The following is a 16,954-nucleotide window of genomic DNA, read 5'->3' on the forward strand; positions in this document are numbered from 1 at the left end:
TAATTTGTAATGTTTGATTATAATTGATTTAAAAAAGTGTGTTGATTGCTAACGTAACTAAGTTGGAGTTTGCTAACGTAAACTTGTTGGATAAATGATATCAACAATAAAAAAAGGAAGGAAAGGCAATGTAAGAAATAGTCTTGAAACTGGACTCTATGATTTGTTTTTTAATCTTCTAAGTTGTTTTATCTGGTTGTTATCTATGGTTACAGTTAGTCAATCAATTATTTCAACGATTGGATGTTTTGTTTTTTTATAAGAATTTCTAGATTTTTTTTAGAATTAACATGAAGGCAAAAAAAAACCTTCAATTAATAAATATAAGATTGCTGTGGACTCTAACATGCTCTCCCTCCTTTCTCTGCATCCACCTTTTCTTTTTTTATTCTCTTCCCTCCACCTCTAACTTTCAATGCGCCGTGTGGATGCCGACAAGAGCCATGTGACCGAGTACTACTGTGCGGTGTGCCGTGTGCCGTGTGGGGGAGGAAGGGCCTGACCACGCCGGCGGGTTGGGTACACGGAGACGAAGCCTTTTTTTTTTATCGTAGATCCGCGCGACTCGTTTCCTCCACGGCTAGATTTCACCATACACACGGATCCAGTCATCCGGTGACTTGATTAAGGGATCCCCACATACATTTGTGATTCTTGGTGGCGGTGCTGTCACCTTGTTACTTGAAAACAACCTCCATCTTTGCAAAAAAAAAAAAAAACAATCTGCATCTTCGCAAAAAATAAAATAAAAAGAAAACATCCTCCATCTACTGAGCATTTTGAGAAAGGACAAGAATAAATTGACAGATGAACTAGCTCGTAGTTCCTTATGGACTGCATGAGCGGATCCTGGATATTTCTCTCAGAAAAATAGGATCAGGGTATGATATACCGGACGTCATGTTTTTTTTCACGCACATATTTCTCTGTGATTTACTCTACTCGGATAAGCTTCTCATGGATCCAAAAATTCCATTAGCCATCTTGATTTCGTTCGTGGACCAACAGAGTCCAACTACGTTGCAGCCGCCCACATGTTTACTGCTATCATCACACCGAAGCAGCTCAACAAATCGGAGTTCAACTTGATCTCTTTCTTCCTCACAGTACCAAGCCGTACGACTAATCAAGAGCACAGTCTGCAACACTCTCTGCACCATATACCTTTCCAGTGTCACATCATGAGGTTGGTGCATCGAACCTGGACGGCCGCCGGCGCTGTGTCCAAGCCATGGCGGCACACGCTCAAACCGGACACGAATCCTTGCAGTATTACAGAGACATTAAAAATCATTCACATATGAACTACAGACTATCTTTATGCCCAAGTTCGGACGACGCCGGGTGGCAAGCAGTTGCAATGTACAGGAGAAGCAAATTTTATAAGATTTTTTTATAAAAATTTTTATAAAATTTTGATCTGGCTACATATTTTCTAATATAATAGTTGAAATAAGAGGAGAGAGAGTAAAAAGACACGTATTATTATAGGAAAATGTAATTTTTTTTACGATTCGATTCTATAAAATTTGCTTTCATATATAGTGTTGGTGCTCGGTGCACGAGCCTAAATGACTTCCTATTCCTTTCCTTTCTCTCGACGGCTTTGAGAGGAAGCTGCAGGCTTGCAGCATCCATCGTCGACTGAGAGCAAAGGTTTGAAGCTGACAGCGCTGACCATGCCAACATTGTACTCGTCGTGTAACGTTGCAGCCGATAATTCAAGCGTGATCCGATTTATTTTAAAAAATTAGTGCGTGTCTGAGGCTTTAGTATGTGTATTCACAATCCCTTTGTGACTATCCATTTATCAAGTACAGTAAAAGAATATGCGTAAATGAACATGAGAAGCACTACTACGAGGAATGAGGCCCAAGATGAGCTGCCCATCTCCCGGGAAAAGAAGGAAGAGGCCCATCCCAATACGAAATAGGACAAAAAGGAAAGGAAAATGTCTATTTGACCATCCTTAGCTCTTGCTTTAGTCAGATTTTTCCCCAAACGAAAACTTAGATACTCAGACTCGCTCAGCTATCTAAACAGTGCGAATTACCCCCTCCCTATGCAAAGGTGGTTTTTGCTGATGTGTCAGTTTGTTTTTTCATGTGGACATCCAAACCAGTCAGCAAACTAAACAGGATAAAAGACAAAAGAAATGAGATGCACATGCCATCCTCTGTCCCTCTTTCTTGTTCCTCCCACCCAATGTGGAACTAGGATCCTCTGACTTCAGCCGTGCAGTTAGAAATGAACAGTGAATTGAGTCTGGTAAACAATGAGTTGCAGTCGGTCACGTTAGCGTTAGCATAAGCACCGCTTGCCAGATAACGTAGCAGTATTGTAGCACAGCTACACTATTCACCAAACTCTATCTCAAAATCTCAAAAAATAGTGAAATCAAAACAGCACGTTTAGTGAGCATCGATACCTCACATGCTCGAGATGTACATGATCTGAACTACTAATCATATTGATGCATTCCATGTTTGTACAGTACATGATATAGACTAGGGCATTTAGCTATACCCTAATCAGCAATATCAGTTATCAGCAGCGAACCTGCTACGGATTACATGGAGCCACCGAGCTATCAGTGGTCTAGGCATCTAGAAACAGACTAAAAACAATAGATTACTAGAACATGAACTAAGGTCATTTTAACAACTAGCTACTGCTATTCATTACTAGATTACAAGAATTTCCCGACCAAGTTGACTTCAGTTCTAATGTGATCCTTTTTTCTTCTTGCTCTTGGCTTGTTTTGCCAAGAAAACTGAGAGTCCAGTCAAGGCAAATTTTTTCCTCTTTCCTGAGAATTTCTTCTGAGCAGTTGCATCACTGCTATACACAACTGCAAGCCTTCTGTTCAGAATCTGACCAAGTGAGACATTAGAAGTTTCACTTGTATCATCCCAAACGCTTTTGTCATACCCATCAGGTCCCATCAGCTTCATACTTAATATCTGCCCGATCGATAATGTTGGCTTCAAGGAACCCTTTGAAACGTCAACGATGTCCATATTATGAGAATCTTTGCAACGGTGTGCTGCATTTTTGAACTTGGGAGGGTCATGGACCGAACGCCTCTTGTGTCCAGTTGCGGATCGACATCTATGAAGAGCCTCTTCTACTGTGAGCTTCCCTCGGTTGGCAGCATCCACCCTCTTCAGGGCCTCCTGTAGGGCCTTCTTACATTCCTCGACTTGTAATTTAGCTTCGTCCAGCTTCCTAAGCGAGTTGGATTCTGATTGGTTTGCTTCATCCACCTGCACCATCGCAGCTTCAACTTTTTTTCTTGAGGTTTCCTCAGCCTCTTGAGCTTTGGCAGCAAGCTCAGAATACCCTTCCACTGAAAGGTTCACACCATCTTTTCCCTGGAGATCCTCAGCTGATGAAGCTTCATTGCTTAGGAGGATCCTGACCTCAGCAAGTGCAAGAGCTTCTGCTGCTCTCGCCGCCTCTTCTATCTTCTTGGCTGCAAGGCACCTTACCTCAGCAGTGCCAATGCTAGCTCTTGTCTGCTCAATTTCAGCAGCCAACATAACACCTTCCGATTTCGATGCACTGGCAGCGTTCCTGAGCTGTTCTAGCTCAGATGTCATCTTCTTGATCTCGATGAAAATGTCCGAGGGATCTTGACGCCTCCTCTGCAGATCCCTCAGCGTCTGCAGCTTCTGTGTAGTCCCGTACAGCTCACTTTCCAGTGAGGAAATCAATGTGGTATTGGAGCACACCTTCTCTCGGCTTCTCTCCACCAGGACTCTCTCTTTTGCTATGTCATTTCTCAGCGACTTGACAGAGGCTCTTATAGCAGCAAGATCACTCGTGGTCCTGTTTAAATTAGTTTTTGCCTGCTCTAGCCCTTGTAGCACTGAAGAACCAGGAATCTGCAGCATCTGTTCATCCAGGCCACCCATATCCACATCAGTTTCAGAATTTTCTGGCTGCTTTTCTTCATGCTCTGCAACGGGCGCTTCAGCTTGGCCCGTCTCCTCAGTGACGGTAAATGAACCAGCTGCGTCATTCTGTAGCTTGAGCTTTAAATCTGAAATGACCTCCTTGGTTGACTCCAATTCTTTCAGCACGTCAAGCGTCTCTCTTTCTTTGATGCTTAGCTCCTTCTCTAGCTGGGCGGTCTGCTCCTCTAGATCGGTCAGTTCTTCAGTTCCCTCCTGCCTCTGCAGCAAGAGGAAGGAAGAAAAACAAAGATTAATGCCAAATCACTCAGCCGCATTCACCAAAAATCCACGCACCACAGACAACAAACTGGATGACGAACTATACAGTACCACAATACAATAAAGTATACAGTATAGATAAGCAGAGCATAAACCACAAGATTCTTGATCCAAGACGCCAAATTTGGGCCAAGTTTGGTCACCTTTGGGGGCGCGTACATGCGCTTGATGAGGTGGGAGGTCCAGGCGGCGCTGCCGCCGAAGCGGTCGACGGCTTCGCGCACCGACTTGAAGGGCGCCGAGGTGTCGACCTCCGCCCTGCACCCTCGGGCGCCGCCGCCGGGCGGAGCTGGGTCTTGCGCCACGCCGTTCATGGGGACTCGTGCGGGGAGTAAAGATGATGTTCCTTCTCTTTCTTGGGTTCTGTGGGGTTTTGGGGGGTAACGATAAAGCCAGAGGAATCGAAGCGAGCAAGGATTTATTATCGCCGAGGGAGACTGTTGACCCAGCAGGAAGTTTAGCCGTTTGGTAGCCGATGCGCCCGCCTTCTCCTTCTCCCTCGAAAAAAGACAGAGGAACTGTTTCCCACAGCTGAAGTTTATAGTTTTTTTTAAGAAAACTACTTATCTTAAAATATGATTTCTGAGAAAAACAATTATTTTATAAATTTAATTTTTAGCTCTTAGTATATCAGTTTTTTAAAAAAACTGATCTCAACCAACTTATCATCTTTTAATTCATTTTATCTAAAACCAATTTATCAGAAAAACCCTAAGCTAACAATAAGTTTGATATTTGTTTCAACCTATCAACTTTTCTGAAAAGTAGAAGTTGCTGATAAACAGAAACAAACAGTATTAGAAACTATTTAATTTAAGAGGTTGATTTTTTTATCTCAGTTTCTGATACCTTTTGACTAATTAAAGAAATGGCTATGGTCAAAATGGAGTAGAAGCTAAGAAATATATTGAGAGGAGCTTTTCAGCGTTTTATATGCTAAAAAACTAAAAATTTATTATAAAAAACAACCATAAAATCCAACCATCATAAATGATTCCTCAACAAGCCAAAAACTCTAAAATCAGTCTATCCAAACGGAATATATATGTGAGTGCAGGCTTTTCTTCAGCTTTTGCCATAGACAGCAAGCCGACGAAGTGACAAGTATGAATACACGTTTAAAATCCAAGTTTGCATTACACGTTAAGAACACACGTTTAAATTCAAGTATAACTTATGTAGTAGTAATGGAGTCTTGAACAACCTGTAGAGACTTAAGTGGATCGATGTAGAACAGAAAGCAAGAATCATCGATGGGGCAGGTGTAACAGAGTGTTGTCCTGAGGGAAAATCTTGTGTCCAGAAAGGCTTTCTTCCATGTTCTCGGCAGTCAGTGCTCCTTCCTGAGGCTGGAGTGGTTTCTTCAGGTAATTCGACTCCAGCCAAATGCGCCCTCAATGTCATTGGGTTGGACGTCCAGAATTCAAGACAATATTATCATTCAGTTCATTAATCAAAGGTTGAGAACAAAATGATTCTTTTTTTATTTAAAGGAACTATAACATCTCGACATTAGCCAGTCTATCATCCAGCATCAGAACAAAGAGCAAATTGGAGATCACAGCACCTGACAGCAACTAGAACGAAAACCAGAGACAAAAGTCATAGTCTAGTTGCCCTTAAGAACTTAAGAGACATAAACCTCTGGAACCGACATAATCCCATACTCTCTCGCGCTTGAGTGAAGCTACCAACTAAATGACGATGAGGACGACAAGCTGTTACAGTCCGACTCGCCTCCTCCGCCTCCTCTCCCTCGCCACCGTCACCACCACCACCACCTCCTCTCCCCATTGCCTCCTCCTCCTCCTCCTCTCATTCGACGCGGCCTGAGGTGTCTGATCCGCATCGACATGCCGAATTTTTTTTGACACACGTCAAGCTATAGAATGAACTGAAAAATAGTGCACCATTGACGTGCCGTATGAACCGTCACCAATTAAGCTTAGTTTTAACATGAAAGTGTTAAACACAAAGATTACTTCAAGTTGATAAGTAGAGTAAGATGATATCAAACTATCTTTATGTGTTCAACATTGTTTATCAAACTATCTTTAAAGCAAAAGAAAGTATTAAGTCGGAGAATGGTTTTGATGGGGGAATTGAAAGAGAAACTAAATTACTAAATATTCAATACTAACATCCCAATTTTCTCACCGTGGATAGATGTAAATGAGCTTCCAAGACCAAATAGACAAGATATGATCCCCTTCATCTGCTGCACACAAATGAATAGATTGTAGTAAATGTGTTACCCCTCTATGCCATTTAGATTCAACAGAATTTCTTTAGTCACGTATCACAACACTAATACCCCTGAACTCCCAAACTTCATGAGAGAGAGACAAAAAAACTGTCAAAAGGCACATTATAGTCCACATTTGCATTGTTCTGTCAATATAATTTTCCTTAGTTTTAGTAATATGAGTTATGTACTTACCATATGAAAAGGAATTTGAGAAATAATGTGACACACTCATGTAAAAGAAACACCATCCAATAGATAAATATGGCTATTGCCTGCACAAATAATTGAATCCGTAGTTATTACAAACACGACCAAAACGCCAAAGGGGCTTGCTACAACTTACTGCATGATTTTATATGAAGAGCCTAATCAAAAGAAGAAAAAAAAGATAGAACCAAATCTCACCTCACACCAAAGTCAAATCAAAATTCCTCCAACTAAAGCAACACTTCTGGATCGACCGTTGTTTGCATGGACATTCTTTGGCTGAATTGGCTCCCAATTTAATAGCAGCAGTTCCAAGGAGGTTTATCAAGAACAGAACCGTCAGCCAGACCTTACATGCTCGATCTTGGGTCCATGATATTCGAGGTGCACTTTCGGTCACTGTTCTAATGGAATACAACTCTGGGACATTTTGACGGAGGTTAAGCAGCCAGAGACGCCAGATTCTCACATATGGTGCCACACCTCCTCTGGCTTTTTTTCAACCAAATCAGCTTACATGTGTTATTTCATAGGCGCCGCAGGTTTTGAACCTTGGAAACGGTTTTGGAAGTCATGGGCTCCTACGAAATGCAAGTTTTTCTTATGGTTGGCCATTCGTAATCGTGTTTGGACGGCTAATCGCTTGGAACGTCATGGACTTCCTCATCATAACCATTGTCCCCTTTGTGATCAAGAGGAGGAAACTATCCAACATCTACTTACTGGTTGTGTGTTTGCAAGAGAAGTTTGGCATCAGCTCTTGGCTTGGCTTGGTCTTCAGTTCCTTTCTCCTAGTGGGGTTGAGCTTCATTTCGCTGAATGGAGGAGACATGCACACCGAAGAGTTGAAAAACAGCATCGCAAGGGCCTCAACTCACTGATCATTTTAGGAGCTTGAAGTATTTGGAATCACCGTAACGATTGCATGTTCAATGGTGCATCTCCTAGTGTTCAGGTCATAGTCAGTGCTATCAAGGAAGAAATCAATATTTGGTGTCTTGCCGGTGCAAGGGCCTAATGGCCTTGTGGCCGAATTAGGGTTTAATCTTAAGGTTGTTGATCGCTCCTATTAAGTCAATGGTGCGTGAGTAGTCCAGTGTAGTGTTGTGGGGGTGCCTCCCTGTGTGAAGGGGGTTGTATATGGACCATTTGTTTTTCTCTCTCTCTAAATACAAAGATACGCATCTCTTATGCGTATTTGAAAAAAAAAAACTAAAGCAACGTTTATATCCATTTCCTGAAATAAGGACATTAGACCCAACCATATTGTAAACCTGATAAAACAATGACTAATTGGCACAATCATGAGGTAACACTGGAAATTTACCTCAGTGGCAATAGTATGGTCCCGTTGATGACAGCATGACCCTTGTTGTGCTGGACAAACTGAGATTTGTCTTCTTGCCATCAGCAGCTTCATGTAAACTGTAGTAACAAAATTATATTCAGTTAGTATACAACAATATCCGTCGTACCATTTAATGATCATGATGAAAATAAACAATGGCCCAATGGCTGACAGAATAAGCTGCATAAATGACCTGCAGAGGGTAACAGAAATCAAATTACGCATTGCTGAACAGCTGAAGCCTCAAAGAATGACATGTGAAACAGAAAAATACCCTCCTACCACCTTGCATCACAAATGCACAACAGAATTATACAAGCCATGTTCTTAAACACTGCTACCCCCTTTCTAGTCTCCCACCATCTTCTTTCTCCCTAAACTCCTAACCGGCTGCTATTCTGGTTCCTCTCCCATTTGTGATCTTTTACTTCACCTACAAAAACGACAACAGATGAGACCACGCTGCACTTCTACTACTGAAGTTCCCTCCCCCATCTTCTATTTCTTTCATACATTCTGTATTTGTGTCTTGATTATGTGTTGGAACTGCGGATACGAGTGGCAGACATGGTGAACCTCAAAATAACCTACTGTAGATCTAAATACGCGTTATTAGAAAAAAAAAAAAGGAAAAGCAAGAAAAAAATCTTTTACAGTGGTAGTAGAAGCGGAGCACGGACACCCACTCGTAGAGGTCATCTCTCACTCGTGTGTGTCCAATCTGGACGGGGTCCGTAGCTTCCCCAGCACGACATGGTGGGGGATTTGTGCTTGTGCTTCCGGTTTTTGGGGAGAAATTGGTGTTATGTTGCGGCTGTGCTGCTCCATGAGGAAGAAGAACAGGGAGTAATGCTAGATTTGAAGTGGAGATCAAGCGATGGTCTTGAATTCGACCTGCGTGGTGCACTTGAGCCTTCGATTGCAAGAGGAAGGTGTGACTTATTTGAGAAAGAAAAGTTAGATGGTTGTTGTTGGTGTCCTTGGTTTTGGAACAACCATGAGGGACAGAGAGGATTGTGAGGTGCTGCTGGTGTTCACCGAGGAAGATGGCTGCTGCTTTGCTTCGTGAGGGCTACAGAGGTGTTGGTTTGCTCTGCGGCAGTGCGGTGAGAGCAGCAACAGGGAGTTGCTCTGCGGTGGTGTGAAGAGAGGAGAAATCGTGGATAAAGAAAATGCGGCTCTCGCCCGTCGCGTCCAATGCGGTACTCTGGTGGCGAAGGCGTCACATCGCGACGCCATCGGTCGAATAAAGATGCCATCCCAAGGAAAATCGAGAAGAACATGCGAAAAAACACAGCAAATCAAGCATACTTTAGACACCTTACGAAGGATGTCTCAATCTGTGAATGATTGGCGAAAGATTTTGTTGAAGGCAGAGGAATCAGTTGTAGTGGTCGAATCGGTCGCGGAGAGCTAGACCACCAGACTGGTGGACAACGAGATGCACTGATTAAACACTAATAATTATAATTAATTGACAAGCAAGCTAGTAATTACCAATTAAACACCAATCAGAGGGAGTATTGGTACTTGGTAGTGCTTACTGTGTATCGCTGGGTGGTGGTGGGGCAGAAGACGGTGTCGTCGGTGCGAGCCAGCGCAGGTGCAGGGCGAACTCAACCTTGTAAGCGCGCCAGGCTCCTCCGTGCCATCACAAGGCTCATAGTGAGACCTCTTCTTCACCTCGTCCGCCTGTTCCAGCAGCTTCCGGTTCTCCCTCTCCCTTTCCTCAACCCCACCCGCGCCACTACCGGTTTCACCATGTCCACGAGATATGGCGGTGAGGACGACGGCTGAGTGGTGGCCGCCATTCTTTTTTTGCAATCGCAATAGTTCTACCTAAATTTATTAAGAGAATAAGAATAAAATGTCTAATTGCAATTAGCGAATAATCTCAATAGCTTTGAGACCTATAATACTGAGGGCACAAACAGAGCAGTAAAACAAACGTCTCACCCCTATAAAAATATTGCACACGATCTTATATTGATATCATCAACTCTAAAAAATAGAGTCCATTTTGTTCTTTCAAAATGTTTCACATTATATATATAAAGCCCATTAAGGTATGTCTATTCGGCAAACTGTTAGCATAGCTTGTGACATTTCGTGCCACCAGTCTCTTAATATGGAAAAATTGATAGATGTAACATATGGTGGTAAATGAAGACGGAGCGTGGAGAGCATTTGTGACCAAACTTGGATGGTGAGGGGACAGTAGAAACACAGGTGAGCCACTGTCTTGTCTCAGGTTAGGTTTGTCATAATACACATTGAGATTGGTGTAGTCACCATCTGACGGTAATATTATTTGTCGTGGAAAATTTGTTTTGAATCAGTATAAAAAAAATTGCATTTATTATCTATCTAGTCTTCTAAATAATATTCTATGCGAAAGAGCCTTTGAATTGTGCTACGTAGACCGATTTTGCTAATTAGGAGTCATTGGTCGTTTACCTCCAAATGATGGTACCATGCATAAAGTTATGACCATAAATCAACGAACTCAGCGATACGAGTGGATGTTGTTATTTTTCTACTACTGTTTTAATCCATCTCCCGACAGCGCGTGCGATCCTCTTCCATCGCTCGGGAGTCCTCTTCCTCGCCGCCAGCCAAGGAGGGTGTGGTGCCAAGCGAGACCCGGTCCCCGTGGATCCTCCCGAGGCAGCCACCACCGAGCCGGCAGAGCATCCCGGCCGTGAAGCAACAGCGGCCGGCGCGAGAGAAGCGTCGCCTGCTACTTCTACAGGAGCAGCGAGGGTTTGGATTTCCATCTCCGGCGATCGCTTGGTCAATCGACTGATGGGCATGCGTACCTCCAACAGAGACGCTAGCTAACCACCGCGTCCTCTACTTCCCTTTTTCTTTCTCGGATTGATCGGGTTCCATCTCTGTATATTGTGCTTCTTGGGCCTGGAAAGGCACCGGGCCTCCTATTTTCTTGTAATTCAGCACCAAGTGCTTTTTTTTATGTTTATATTTAAAAATAAAAAAATTACAAAATTAGACGTTATTTAAAAAAATTGTAAAAATAAGCTACGATCACCCGTGGGAAATGTGACATCTTTAAAAAATAAAGATATCATCCTTTAAACAGACTATAGATTAAAAATAAAAATAAAAATATTACGTTATATTGCTCTCAAAATTCAAAACACTGTCAGCATAGTATGAAAAATTCTTGAAAAAAGTATGTTGTAGAGATTTCTATAATATATCTCTCTAAAAAAAGTTTAACTCGAACAATTACTTCTACAATGAGAAATAAAAAAGACAAATTTAATTATACATAGTCTTTCATTGTATACGTCTGTCAAACTATGCACAATAAATTTGTCTTTATTATTGTACAAATTTTATTAGAGCTAGATCTAATATCCTCTACAACATACATTTATTTAAAAAAATCTATGACTATTTGGATAGCGTTTTGAATTTTGAGAGCAATAGAACGCAATATTTTTTTATTTTTCAATATGTCTCCTGTTGGAAGTGTGATATCTTTATATTTTAAAATATCTTACCCTTCCAACGGGTGGTGTAGTCTTTTTTTTGCAATTTTTTTCAAACGGATACCTAGTTTTTCAAATTTTTTATTTTTGAAATATAAAAAAAATCCGGCACCAACCGATTATGCATGGACCTAGTTAAGTGCCCTAGTGAAGGCTAGGATAAGTAACAACCTGAAAAAGTATTCTGGACAGGTGCTCGAGAGGAAAATAAACTATGGTGTTCGGATGGTTTCTTTTCGTGTTAACTGACTCACTCCTGATAGAAATGGGGATCTGGCACATGCAGTGACTCCATCGGTCAGTAGCTGGTTTCTGCAAGAAATGTTTTACCACCAACCAACTTGTTTAATCTGAGGGTGTTTTGACGCTACAGGCACATGATCTTTTACTTTTTAATTAGTTAGGGTGTCACAGGAATAGTATATATGTGACCGAAGAGATTAAGGTATTAGAAGTAAACCGAATCAATCAAGAAGCACACATAAATTTGTTCTCAAGATGCTCCACTTTCGTCACGATGGCATTACCGCAACAGATTTGCTAGATTTTTTTTCAAAAAATCATCATTTTTATCATGAATTTTAGCTATTGATTAATTGTATTTTACATTGGCTCTTTATTTAGGCATTTAAATTTTATAATAATTTGATTTTTTTATAAGACTATATTTGATATGTATCCTTCTTTTTTCTATTCTAACCTCAATTTCAATTATTATTAATTTTAATTTATTTGGAATCTTTATTATAATATTTTGCTTCTCAAACCGTATGGGAATCAAACTACTATTTTTTTATAATTTTTAATTCTGAATTTAACTATTTAATAATTGTATTTGATATGTACTATTTGCACGGTTGGGTGTTTATAAAAATAACTGGTGTATATTCTTTTCTTTTTTTTCTGTTAATTTGGTAATTTTGTGGCCTACAGAGCAAACATGGTGGTTGCTTTTACACTCAAATAATAATATAACTAGCAAGGCGGTATATGCTAATAGTGTGATTATTCACGAGAATATTTTATTAAAAATTAGTCTCTTTAGTTTTTATGAGGTTAGTGTCATTTAGCTACAAAAGTATAAATTTAAAAGAAGAAATAAAAATTATGTTAGTGGAAAGAATTTTTTTATGCTTCAAACTCATATCCGAATCGTATTTACCTATTGATTCGATTTGTATATATTCTGATAAACGGTTAAAATCGTGCATATGATGTAGGCACTCCAACCAAACTTAAAATATATTTGTCTTGCCTACATACTATGTCTTATATGTTGTCTACTTGATGTGATAACCTTTAGCTATACGGTGTTTCTTAATCTATTATCTTAGTAATAATTTTTATTTTTACTATATTTCATTGTGAATTTTAACTATTGATTAATTGTATTTTGGCATTGAGCTCCATCGTTTTTTGGCATTTGCACTTCCAATTGGTTGCAGTAGCAACGCGGTCTAGGTAAATTCGTGTATACAATTTGGCACTTGCACGCACTTCGCAGCCTATAGAAAAATACAAATAAAACTGTCAATAGGCAATAGGTGAACCGATAATTAAGACGCGGAAGAAACCGTTCTCTTCATGGACAAGCCTCACAAACGCTGAATTTGTATGCATTAGGTCTATCAAACACTATACAATCACCGGTTGGTTACATGGCTAATCGTGACAGGTCGATTGCAGCCTCAAACACCTACACAATGACACACGCTATATAAGCACACAACCTCAATCCTAGCTGCACCACACACCAATCAAATTCGAGCCAGTGCTACTAGCTAGCCTCCTCGCAATGGCGGTTCTTGTTTACCTCACCATCATGGCCGCAGCTCTGGCCTCGGCGTCCGGGGAGCTCACCGCGGACTACTACAGCGAGACGTGCCCCCAGGCGCTGACGACCATCAAGATCCTCGTCGGCGCGGCGATCCTCAGGGAGCCCAGGATGGGGGCGTCGCTGGTCCGCATGCACTTCCACGACTGCTTCGTCAACGTGAGCCAGCTGATCAAGCCACGCCATGCATGCCGTCACAAGTTACCACAAGGTTACAGGTTAAATACAGCCGTGTAACATGGTTTCAAATGTTGCAGGGCTGTGACGGCTCCATTCTGCTGGATGATACCGACGACATGATCGGCGAGAAGACGGCCAAGCCCAACAACATGTCGGTGAGAGGGTACGACGTGATCGACACGATCAAGTCCGCGGTGAACACGGTCTGCTTCGGAAACGTCATCTCCTGCGCTGATATCTTGGCAGTAGCCGCTCGTGATTCCATTGTCGCGGTAAGTTCAGTTCTACTACTACCCAGAGCTTCTGTTCTGAACTACAAGTTCTGGTAGCAGCTGAGGAATTTTATGTGAGCCCCTGTTCAGTTAGACTTATCAACACATCGCTCACTGTCAATTGAGCCTAGAAAGTTAAGACGGCACTCACCGTAAGATAAAGCAATACAAAAAAGCTTAAAGCATAAAGCACCTTTAGAAATAACAATCTCTTCAACCTAACCCCATTAAGTCGGCCGTGATGACACCATTTCCAAAACAAAACAAACTGTCTTTCAGTGATGAGTCCAGCTTCCTCTGTATTTTTTCTCAGCCAACTTGCTTTCTTACCCAAAGAGATTCAGGCATATCAAAGTTGACTTAATTGTCACGCTGAACTGATAATGTGGCATGACACATTTGGTCTGTGTGCACTGATGACTGGCTGCAGCTCGGAGGGGCATCGTACGACGTGCTCCTCGGCCGGCGCGACGCGACGACGGCGAGCAACGCCGACGCCGACAACGACATCCCGACCCCGTTCATGGACCTCCCGGTGCTGCTGGCCAACTTCCAGTCCCACGGCCTCTCCCTCCACGACCTCGTCGTGCTCTCCGGTGCGCACACGCTGGGCTACTCCCGGTGCCTCTTCTTCCGCGGCCGGCTGTACAACGAGACGGACACGCTGGACCCGGCGTACGCGGCGTCGATGGACAAGCGGTGCCCGCCCACGGGCGACGACGACGCCCTGTCATCGCTGGACGACACGCCCACGACCGTGGACACCGACTACTACCAGGGCCTCATGCAGGGCCGCGCGCTGCTGCACTCAGACCAGCAGCTGTACCAGGGCGACGGCGGCGACACCGACGCCCTGGTCAAGTACTACGGCGAGAACCCGAGCAAGTTCTGGGAGGACTTCGGCTCGGCCATGGTGAAGATGGGCAACGTGAGCCCGCTCACCGGCGACGAGGGAGAGGTCAGGGAGAACTGCCGGGTCGTGAACCAGGAGTGAGTGAGTGATCGTGGTCTGGTCGAGCGAGACATCAGCTGCCGCAACATGTCGTGATCCTGTTTTTGCATGCCTGCATCTGCGCCGGCAAGCAACGCAGTACTGTACTAGTATTTGTCGGAGGGTGCTTGCGTACTTACTTAGTTTTGTGAGATCCCGTTCATGTATTTAAACTGTTTTCTGCGAAATGTTTGAACAACGAGTGTATATTTGATCATCTCAATACCTGAAGCCTTTATATTTTGAGGGGAAATACCTGAAACCTGGGCAGCTTTGGACTGGTCTTGTGTTCAGTTGCAATCCAACCTGGGCTCGTGAGTTCCGAATGAAGCAGATAAGGCGCACGGCCCGGAGCTGGACTAGAACTTGTGGCCCATCCCCTCATGCTGGGCTTGGAGGGCTGTAGCAAACTCTAAGCAGGAGAAAAATCCGGAAATTTTTATTCACAGCGTGCGAGTTCCCTTGCTTACTCCGCCTCCCCGAGAGGCCCACTTTCCATTTTTAGATTTTTTGAAATTTTTGAGTTTAACTTTTATTCAAAACTTTTTGTCAAGACTATTCTCGTTAACTTGTCTGTACAAGTTATTCGAAAAACTTTTCTAAAAGAAAAAGTTGTGAGAGATTTTTTTTTTCTAAAAACGGAAAGATGGGAGCGGCTGTCTGGAAGTTGTTACTTATGTGTTGTCGCGCTCGTGTGAATTAGAAATCCCGTAGGACGAGGCTAATTCGCGCGCGCTAGAGGCAAAGTAGTAGTAACTTTTTAGACAGCCGCTCACACCTTTCCGTTTTAAATTTTCTTCCCGTGTCTTTTTATATTTGAAAAAGTTTTTCGAATAAGTTATCAGGACAAGTTTCTGGATAAGTTTTTCGAAAAAGTTTTGAGGGAAAGGAAAATGTTTGCTCAGAAAAGTTTTTAGGTAAAGCTTTCAATTTTTCCCTAAAAATCAGAAATAGGCTCGACGGGAGGCGCGAGCAGGGCACCGCGCGTGCGTGCGAAACAGAATTTCTGGAAAAATCTGGGGCACGAGCTGGAGGCCGGTGCCGGTGCATGCGGTACATAAGACATGGTCACGTGGAGATCAGCCGGCCCATGCAGCGACCGCACCAGTGGACATCGGCGGGGGTTGGCGGAGGCGTGGCTCTACGGTGTTTCATGGATCACCTCTATGTGAATCGTTGCCACGCCTTTCTCTCAATTTTTTAAAAAAATACTTTATTCTGTCATAAATACGTACGTGATGTTTTAGATAAAGTTCGGTTAAACTTTTAAACTTTGATCATCAATGATTTTTAAAATATTTAGCTTTATAACATAAAAATTATATACATAGATTGTCTTGAAAAATACTTCTATAATATTGTAAATTTATTAAATTATATAAACTAGTAAGGTCGCCCACGCTAATAACATGACTAGTCACGTTGCAGTATTTTATCATGATAATCTTTGATTATATTTTATACGGACTCTTTATTTAGGTATTTAATTTTTATAATAAATTGATTATTTCTAATACTATATTTGGTATGAATATATTTTTTCTATTATAACCCCAATTTTAATTATTATTTATTTTATTTTATTTGAACTCTTTATTTAGATATTTTACTTTTCAATCCGTCTGAAAATTGATCTACTAATTTTTTATAAATTTAATTTTGAATTTATCTATTTATTAATCATATTTGATATGATTTTTTTAGTTTATTCTAGACCATTAGATGTTCATAACAATAAGTGATTTAAATCTTTTTTATTAACATGGTAAATTCGTGACCTTAATAACAAATATGATGGCTCCTTTAAAACTCAAATAATAAAATAGTAGATATAAAAATAATGATCAAAGTTACATATAAAAAACATGCGATATTCAAAATATAAGTATTTTGACTGGAGGGAGTTTTTTTACCCGGTTATACCAACAGACCGACACCTCAATCAAAATGAACCTAGAAACATGAGATACACTCAAAACGAGCTGGCCTGACATTTCAGCTTATCTCAACATGAGATTAGGGCCGGTCCTGATCTTTCGGTGGCCCGAAACAGATTAAAAATAAGATTTCATTATTAAATATAAATCGTTCAGATCTAATTTTTTCAGTTTACTTTTGAAC

At 41.7% G+C, this 16,954-nt stretch overlaps 2 protein-coding genes across 2 annotated transcripts; one reads left to right on the forward strand and one right to left on the reverse strand.

Moving 5' to 3' along the window:
* Positions 1-2,449: 2,449 nt before the first annotated feature.
* Positions 2,450-4,714, reverse strand: LOC133893569 (WEB family protein At2g38370-like). Its single transcript, XM_062334624.1, has 2 exons — positions 4,382-4,714; positions 2,450-4,178 (listed from the first exon to the last, which is right to left on the reverse strand). The coding sequence occupies exons 1-2, from the start codon at positions 4,550-4,552 to the stop codon at positions 2,724-2,726; spliced, it is 1,626 nt and encodes a 541-aa protein (XP_062190608.1). The 5' UTR covers positions 4,553-4,714; the 3' UTR covers positions 2,450-2,723.
* A 4,373-nt stretch (positions 4,715-9,087) lies between these two features.
* LOC133892961 (peroxidase RIP1-like) lies at positions 9,088-15,056 on the forward strand. Its single transcript, XM_062333947.1, has 4 exons — positions 9,088-9,147; positions 13,298-13,549; positions 13,648-13,842; positions 14,273-15,056. The coding sequence occupies exons 1-4, from the start codon at positions 9,088-9,090 to the stop codon at positions 14,834-14,836; spliced, it is 1,071 nt and encodes a 356-aa protein (XP_062189931.1). The 3' UTR covers positions 14,837-15,056.
* Positions 15,057-16,954: the final 1,898 nt, after the last annotated feature.

Source organism: Phragmites australis, chromosome 15, assembly GCF_958298935.1.
Source record: "Phragmites australis chromosome 15, lpPhrAust1.1, whole genome shotgun sequence".
Taxonomy (NCBI): Eukaryota; Viridiplantae; Streptophyta; class Magnoliopsida; order Poales; family Poaceae; genus Phragmites; species Phragmites australis.